Source organism: Cicer arietinum, chromosome 1, assembly GCF_000331145.2.
Source record: "Cicer arietinum cultivar CDC Frontier isolate Library 1 chromosome 1, Cicar.CDCFrontier_v2.0, whole genome shotgun sequence".
Classification (NCBI taxonomy): Eukaryota; Viridiplantae; Streptophyta; class Magnoliopsida; order Fabales; family Fabaceae; genus Cicer; species Cicer arietinum.
Window position 1 is genome coordinate 50,327,315 of NC_021160.2, and position 8,956 is coordinate 50,336,270.

Here is an 8,956-nt window from a genome sequence, read left to right on the forward strand (position 1 = left end):
TGAATCACAAAGATTGAATCCACATGACGGTGAAAGCTTTCTTCAAAGAAAAACTTGTTTCTCCAATTCCATAAATGCCAATAAACTACCATAAAAGTTGAAAACCAACTATCCCAACGAGCTCCTTGCGCCTGTTTGTGTAGGTTGTCAAAAATCCATTAAATGTCGTTCAAATAAGTGAAAAAGTTAGTCATATAATCATGAGCCACCAACCTTATCTAAATTTGAGTTGTATATACGCAAACCCTTTGAATATGGATGATGGTTTCCTCCTCGTTACACAAAGTAGGGCAAATTGGTGAGATATCCACACTCAGTCTGCTCCTATGTTAATTTGTAAATAGATGCTCGTGCATTGCTATCCACATGAAAATTTGACTTAAGAGTGGTCCTTTCACGCCCACAACTTTTTCCAATCCCCTTAAATGGGTTGTGAATTCTCACTCAGAAGCTCATAGACACTTTGAACTGTGAAATGACGTGTGCTAGTTCCTCTACAACCAATGGAATTCTGCCCATCAACATCAAAAGGTGTAGGAAGGGCTAAGACTTGGTTCACGATCCTCTTAGGCAAATTAGTCTTATAGTGTGTTTGAATGAGATAAATTTTGTAGGGAATGTAATTTTGTAAAGGGAATTCAAATCTTTCATGCAAATTACCTTGTTTGAATAATAAATTTGGAGAATTTTCAAAATGAAGGAATTTTACAAGGTATTTTATCAAAGCTAAATTTAAAAAAATTTAAATACCACCTATAACCTAAAAATTTCAAATTCCTTCTTCACTTTATAACATATGAATCATGACATGATCCCTATAATGTTTAAATTTACAATTTTGACCTTATATGTTTCAAAATTTGCATATTAGTCCATATATTTTTTATTTTTGCAATTTAGTCCCTAAAACTTTTCAAATTTTGCAAATTAGTCCTTACGAATTTACAAAATAATCCACCATCTTTATCAAAATTTCAGTTAGTAAATTTTTTATTTTTCCCCAAAACATTATAAATTTATAAAATTAGTCCAATTTTAAAACAATATTTTCTTTAACTAAACAACAAAATTTAAAAATGAAAGGAATTTAATTGAAACATTTTAATTGCTTATAATTATAATTTCTTTAAAATTTTCAATTATTCCATCAAAACACACTCTTTAAGGAAATTTAAATCCCAAGTCCCAGCTGCACTAACAACATCCCTAACTAAAAGAGTAAAGTCAATTAAATGTTGAATAATTGTCCCTAGAAAAGAAGAACCATGAGGAGACCATTTATCCGTCCAAAAATTGACATCTTTTCCAATCCCCAAGCTGCCACACAATGTTATCTTAAAACCTGTCGCATATATCAACTAATGCTTTCCACAAAGGAGAGTCACAAGGTTAAGCATTCATATAGCAACACAAATATCAATATTTGTACCATACTTAAATGTAAAGGACCTTACACCAGAGGTCTTCAAGTTTGTTGATCAAGTTCCAAATCATTTCATGAAGAACAATTCATTCATCTCACGAGGATTACATATCCCAAGGCCTCGTCTTTTTAGGCAGGCCGCAAACATCTCAACGAATTAAACGAAACTCACGGTTATGATCAGTGTCTCCCAAAAAAATCCCTTGCAATTTCTCCATATCATCTGATAAAGTTATGGGAAGTTTTACATACTGCATGTGACAATAAAGAACAAAACTACAAATTAATTTAAAAAACTCAAACACCGTTGTTTCCAACCACTTAACTTGTGCTGAATTTTAGACACACTGTGGTTAAATTTATCCCTTACAGTACGACTAGAGCTATGTTGGCTCTCATATGGTTAACCCGTGTGATTTCAATATGGTTTAATATGTCTTCATTGATACGTTGATCCACGTTCTTAGAGAAAAACTTTGGAGTTTTTTGGCTATTAATCTTTTGGCACGAGGCTTTACATAATTGGTCCAGGCATCACTAAGTTGGAGAGTTTATTTTTATTTTTATTTACAATAGACCCATGTGAGTTGGTTTAGAGTGAAAAATTCCGAATATACAATGGCAACCAAACCCAAGTATCCTCGCTCACCATTTGCCCTCCAAAAGAAAGCGTGTGGTTTTGGCGGGAAACAATAGAGTGAAGGAACGCAAGATGGCGAACAAGCTCATCAACCAGATGGCTTTGCCCAAATCCATCGCTAATATCTTCGCCGCTCGTAACATTATCACCGCCAAGGTATACCCGAACCCTCGCTATTTCCTATTTTCCCCCTTTCTATTCGCTTTTCGCTCACAACTTCTGCAATGCATGCTCGAAGATTTCGAATCATTCACCTCTCCCACTACACTATCGATTTCCATTACCTAAATAGTCACGGTTTTCGTTTTTCACTAGAATCGCTAATTTTGAGTTGTTATTTGAATTTTAATTGCAATTGCAATCATTCTTTCTCTAGTAACGATGCATTTTTTTAATTTTTTTTTCTTCTTATTTTTGTTTTGAAAATCGCAGGATGCATTATCTCTAACTGAATTTGAGTTGATGGAGTTGTTGGACGTTGGTATGGCAGAAGTAACATCTGCAATGGCGCACATTAGCGAAGTCGTCTGTCCACCTTGTCAAACTGTATGCAATATATAAACACCTTATTTAACCGCTTATAGCTAAGCGCTTATGTATAAACCATTTGTATAACACAAGATAAAATAAAGTCAAACTGTTTTTGTGTAAGTTATAAGTTATTTTTATAAGCTAATGTCATTAGTTGATTCTATAAGTTCTTCCAAAAGAGACTCACAAAAGCTTATGCCAATAGATAAACTCAGATAAATCAATCTAAATAAACCTTATATGTGTGTGTTTGGCTGTGCACACATTCTTTTCTTTCTTTCATTTTAGGTTTTTCGTTTATTATCAATTTTTTATCAGGAATTACTGAATCTTGTGATAATACTTTGGTAGGCATTACTTCTGATGGAGCAGCGAGTACGAAACGAGAGCTTGGCAGGTCACCTTCCCACTCGTCTGAAAGGTTTGGACGAAGCCTTGTGCGGTGGTATCCCATTCGGTGTTTTGACAGAGTTGGTCGGTCCACCAGGAATTGGCAAAACACAGGTATATTCTTGATTTTGTAACATTTAACTTATGAAAAAATAGAAGTGGTTGATTGTAGTCATATGTGTCGGTGTCCTTTAGGACATTGGACACGTCATCGATCTGAGTTGTTGGTGCTATATTTTTATCTGGTTTGGATTATGGCAATGTTTGAGAATGTTTTATTAACCATTTATCAGGATTGGTGGATTTTATATTGCAGTTTTGCTTGAAGCTCTCATTGCTGGCTTCTTTGCCGGTAAATTGTGGAGGCTTAGACGGCCGAGTGATATATATTGATGTTGAATCCAAATTTAGTTCAAAAAGGTAGTTGAAGCATACGGGCATTATATTGTTGCTTTGAGCACTTTCAGTCATAATTATCCTATTTACTGCCAAATGTTTTGATTTCTTTTAAAAGAAATTCTAGTATCTTCTACTTGTGAATTTGCTTTTTGCCTAGATTGATAGAGATTGGAACAAAGAGTTTTCCTGAAATATTTCACAAGAAGGGAATGGCACAGGAGGTGTGTAGATTGCTTTTCCTTTTCTTCTCCTATCTCTTTTTTTGTCTAGGTTTTCTGTCTCAACTGAATTCGATAATATCTAGGAAGTAGGAGCTTGATGAGGATTATTTTTACTTGACATGTCACAGATGGCTGGTAGAATCCGGATCTTACGTCCTACATCACTTTCTGAATTTGCTGAGAGGTGCGAATTTTCATATGACTTGATTGTGTAGCTATTCTCATCAACAGAAACTATGGTAAATAAAATCAAGATAACAATATATGAGAACTTCATAAGAATTAGGTACCATATTAAAGGGTTAAAAGACGAAAGCATACCAAAGTTTATTCATGTAAAATGAAACCTATGCAGTCTCAAAGGGATGATGTCTCATTGTAGAGGAAATTATGAGAACTAGAAGATGGTCATGAAAAATATCAAAGCTTTAATTCAGAAGGACAGAACAAAAGTAATGCAAAATAAAATGTGATAAATTGTTTTTCTCTCTAGAAAATAAAGAATAAAGAGAAACAATTTCTTTTGATGTTGTACAGGATTCAATGGTTATTACTTATTGTAGACTGTAGTTATGCGGTTCTGTGTTAAGATAGTCACTTTTAGCCTAAATTTCAGTCAGACGAATATGGTATGTCATATTTTGTCTTCATAACAGAATGAAAATGTTGAGATTCCATATCGACTAGAGGTATGACAAAATTAGTGTACAAGGTTTTGGCTATCACCACTCATTGACCTTGCTTTTGGGGTTGAGTTAGGCCTAGTCTAAACTCTAAGATGGTGTCGGAACCTATCCTGAATGTGATATTGGACCACTCATAGCCACACTCCAGATGTTCAATCCTAGGTGTGCGGGGGTGTCTTGCGATCTGTCCCTCTAAATACCCGGTCCTGGGCGTGAGAGTGTGTTGAGATCTCAACATCAACTAGACACATGCCAAATTAGTCCTTATAGGTTATATCTTATAAGTCCGTGGCAAATCTTTACTACATAGGTTTAGTAAATATCATTCTTTATTTTGTTTCAATATTTGTTTTGTTCGTTTCCGCAGTTGAAACAGGTTAATGATACATCACACATACTCTGTCAAGACCATCTTGTCCTTGGTCTTAAAGAAATCCATGCTCACAAAATATTAATCACTTCCATTTATATATGCCATTCAAAATCTCTTCAAAGAACTCTAGCAGTGAGAGCAAAGTTGATCACTAGTTTAAAAGTGGACTGGACCAAATTTTAAATTTTGTGGCTGATGTAGCCTCAATCTTGGTTGTGGAGACATGAAAAATCTTGATGTCATGGTCCATATTTCAGTTACAAACATTTTTTTAAAACCTTAGACTGGCTATGCCAATTGGGTTTCTCTTAGTCTTGAAGTCTGTTTGTGATTCATGACACTCTAAATTGATCTGCTAATTTTCGGGTGTAATACTTCCTGTTTGTAACATTTTGCTGATTATGCAGATAGGAACTGTCATAGCTCCTATTTTATTCTGCCTTTTCTTTCTAAGTTTATATAACTGTATGACATAATGTGTTAATAACACTACCAGTTTGCAACGGATCAAAGTATCACTCCTCCAGCAACAAGTGAAGTTGCTCATCGTTGATAGCATGGCTGCTCTTGTTTTAGGGTGAGCTTAAATTTTGGGCAATGCTTTAGGATGCTCTCTTCAAAGTTATAATACTTCTTTGAAAAGCAGCAGTGTCCAATTAGGATGGTATATGTGACTATCTGAGGAGAAAAAGAAGGAGATCAGAGGATCCCATCTTCTGAATTAATTAAACAGTTACACAGTGTAACAGAACAACTAACCAACAATGCTGGCTGCAGGTTCCTAACTATTCTCCCAATCCGGTGAATAAAACCATTTGATCAACACCTCCAATTTACCTGCATAATTTTCTTTTATGTCAACCAACTCTACAGGTTGTATATTCAACTGTTTTATTTGATAGCATTGGGGCAGAGGTTGGGCCTTAGGCTTTCTTCAACAAGGAGATTTGAAAAGCTGGGTTGGTTCTGCTGTGATGAGGTAACTGTCACCTGTATGAGATCTGGCCAACCCTCTCTGATAAGGCCCATAACAATGGGAACTTTCATCTGAGTTTTTAGCTAATGTCTTCATTCTGTAATGTAAAGCTACAGGTTCAGAGATACTTGATAGCCCATTTGGAAGTTCGTTGTTCTCCTATGGCTATTTTCTTGTTCTCCCAACTGGTCTCACGCCCTTAGAAAATTGCCTCTCAATTTAACCAACAACACATCTCTATGCTGTGCCTGTGTCAACTGATTTACCTCCTCAACCTTAAAGGGAAACGTAGTCTCCTTCAAAAGTAAAGGAATTTTTAATTTCCTCCAATGCTCATTCAAATACAAACTAGCTCTTTCTGCTTCCAACCTGATGTACATATTTTCCAATTGCCACGCCTGAATTTCGGTGCCTTCCCCCCTGCACGGTTCTTCCATCACCAATTGGGTGAAGTTCTTCATCATCTTCAACTAGGCTAGTGCAGAAGATACAATGAACAGTACAGCTCTTGGTATTCAAGAGACCCGAACTCTCCACAATAATGATTACACTCAATGCCTTCTCTCTCATCTCTCGTTTTCTTTTCCCTACTCTGCTAATTATCTCAACTAATAGTTGGTTAGTTGTTTTGTTACACTGTAATTGTCTTCATTAATTCAAAAACTGGGACCCTCCCTCCTAATTGGATGTTGCAGCATATCATTCTTATGATATACTCCTATTCATTAATGTCTCATGATGCATAGAAATTGGTCTCTTTTTCTGTTCAGTGAACATGATTGTGGGGCTTCTAGGCAACAAGCATTGGGTTGGCACGTCTCTTTCATCAAGTAAGAACCATACCATATTTACTGTCATACTTGTGAGATTTTAGCGAAGTGCAATTACGTGTTTCTTCCCAAAGGCAGTACTGATTTGAACATGTTCAGGTCACTTGCTGAATTTTCACGAATTCCAATTGTATTGACAAATCAAGTAAGATCTCATATTGGTGATGAATCTCTCATGTATTCCTTTCAAGGTATGATGAACAAATTTATTTTTGGATTACTTTTAACTAGAGTTAACATATCATTGGACATGTTAAGCAGCACAGAGCCGCCCTACAAAAGAAGACAATCCAGTTACATTTGATTCTCATCTTGTTGCTGCTTTGGGAATTAACTGGGCTCATGCGGTGACCATCCGTCTTGTACTTGAATCCAGATCAGGTTGATTAATTTGCTGTGATTTTTTCCCTCTTGATTTTAAATGTAGTCTTCTGTAACAAAAGTTTGCGTTCATGCAACTTTACTCAAACAATTGGAGTGGGTGGGGATTTGGGTTTAGGTCATCAAGTAAACTCATGATACTGACTTCTTAGATGCTTGTTATGTATATCACTATCACTTAATAACAAGTTCTAGGGTGATTGGAGTCTTCCAGATTGTTTGTTTAAACCAATTTGTTTGTACACATGAAAAAGAGTGAAACCAGAAATTAATATCAATTGTTAATCATCCAACATTTTTTTAAAATAAGAATTTTGTGTGGACGAGTTTTAAACAAATGTCTCTATTCTTAGTTAAAACTTTAAAAAGTGGCAAGAGCAATTAGATGTAAAGGGTAAAGGAGAGACATTGAGCACATGGTGTTATAATTTACAAAAGAAAGTCTGAATAATTGTTATACATGACACTGGCCTTATACCCAAGTTTGTATGACAACATTTGATCATTTAGCCCATCCCACCTAATGGGAAAAAACTTGATTGTTATTTTGTTGTTTTTAGGGTATGTTTGGATTAGCTTATTTTGGATTCCATATTTGTAACTTTCAATCTTACCAAACTTAGGGAGGAAAGAGAAATACTAGGCGTTTGGGTCAAGATCAAGTATAGTACAATAAGTAAAAAGCCAACCTAAAAACACCCAAGTCTAACTTACACAAATAAGTATCTAACTTAGCTCCACAATACTATTTAACGCAGGATTCCTAGTATTCTGAAAAATTACAGTGTCAATCATCGTATATTTATTGGGATAAATGGTTGTGTTTGTTAGAATTACAAATTTGAATTTCAGATCATCAGTTTCCTGCAGGTCAAAGGTTCATTAAGTTGGCAAAATCTCCAATGTCACCCCCTTTGGCTTTCCCTTTCAACATTACTTCATCAGGGATTGTTCTGCTTGACGACGATGGGATAGAGATGAAAGGGCCAGAAATAAACACTATACACTGCCAAGGTTTGCCACTTAGTACTTTTGATGTTAGGTCTGCTGAATGCATTTTAAGTGAGTATAAGAATTATTTGGAAAGATAAAACCATAGCATATGTAAAGAGTGACATTTACAATTAGTTGTTCTCTATACATAACACACCGTTTAAAATATAAGTAAATATTTATTGTTATATAAATATGCCTGATCAAGATGATTTCACATGATTCAATAGATGGACTAGTTAATTATGTGTTCTATAGAAGATTATTAGATTGTATAAGTGAATACTTACACCTACTGTTAAGTGCATCCCCTATCCTGTAATATAGTCACTGTTCTAAGCATTACTAAAAATTATAAATTTTAGGTTACACTTTTTCTATGGTTTCCTTTGATTGCCTAAATATATTAAAGCTCAAATCTTGACTTACCAATGCTGTTTTTTAATGAAAAACATGCAGGCCAAAATGCTTTGTTTAATTTTGAATTTTGAAAGGGTAAGGCACCTAATATCAGTCCATAGTATGCGTCTTTCAATTATATGGGATATGGCATGACACATTGTTCATACATTTTTGCTCATCTTCTAGTGAAAAGAGAAAAGTTGGACTTTGGACTACTAGTTCACTTCAGCAATCTATTTTCTTTCACATATTCCAAGGTTAGTTTAGTTATTTGAGCTGGATCTTCCATATTTATTAGTTCCAGTCGTATAACTTACAATATGTAATTATGTTGATAAATTATGGAAAAGAGTCCATATTTATGTTCTTTATTGTTATCATGAGTTTATTCATGACTGGGAGATTCTTTATGGTAGTTAAATCTGAAGTCTTTTCTTGTGTCTTACAGCTGCAGCCTATACAGTAATAGGAAGATGAACTGTGATTAGATTTTATCATATGATATAGATTCTTATATTTAGTTGTGGACTGTTGCTGGTATCTTGCTCGGCCATTGTTGCTACTAACATCTATCTTTCTTGTCTATGTACGATATGTGATATATCTGTCTCGCTATTTGGCTTCTACTTTCGATCACCATATGTGGCACCTAGATGGACGGGTGGATTGTCTTGGGGGGGGGGGGGGGGGGGGGCGCTTTTTAAAAATATC

General features: G+C 35.2%; 1 protein-coding gene across 8 annotated transcripts in view; it reads left to right on the plus strand.

Moving 5' to 3' along the window:
• Positions 1–1,314: 1,314 nt before the first annotated feature.
• Positions 1,315–8,956, plus strand: part of LOC101498210 (DNA repair protein RAD51 homolog 2) — a 9,347-nt gene continuing 1,705 nt past the window's right edge. Inside the window, exons 1-14 of one of the 8 annotated variants that reach the window (XR_189313.4) lie at positions 1,327–2,219; positions 2,496–2,609; positions 2,946–3,098; positions 3,301–3,404; positions 3,541–3,604; positions 3,733–3,788; positions 5,160–5,240; positions 6,410–6,469; positions 6,569–6,660; positions 6,731–6,850; positions 7,721–7,864; positions 8,303–8,338; positions 8,432–8,502; positions 8,694–8,871. Coding sequence is in view for 5 of the 8 variants with exons in the window: in XM_073366361.1 (XP_073222462.1) it covers positions 2,136–2,219; positions 2,496–2,609; positions 2,946–3,098; positions 3,301–3,404; positions 3,541–3,604; positions 3,733–3,788; positions 5,160–5,240; positions 6,410–6,469; positions 6,569–6,660; positions 6,731–6,850; positions 7,721–7,864; positions 8,432–8,502; positions 8,694–8,711 (1,161 nt within the window). In the remaining 3 variants the exon portion in view is untranslated. Of the gene's footprint in view, positions 2,220–2,495; positions 2,610–2,945; positions 3,099–3,300; positions 3,405–3,540; positions 3,605–3,732; positions 3,789–5,159; positions 5,241–6,409; positions 6,470–6,568; positions 6,661–6,730; positions 6,851–7,710; positions 7,866–8,302; positions 8,339–8,431; positions 8,872–8,956 lie in introns of those variants that run through there. The other 7 variants (XM_073366361.1, XR_001143739.3, XM_004487093.4 and 4 more) reach the window with 7 other exon arrangements.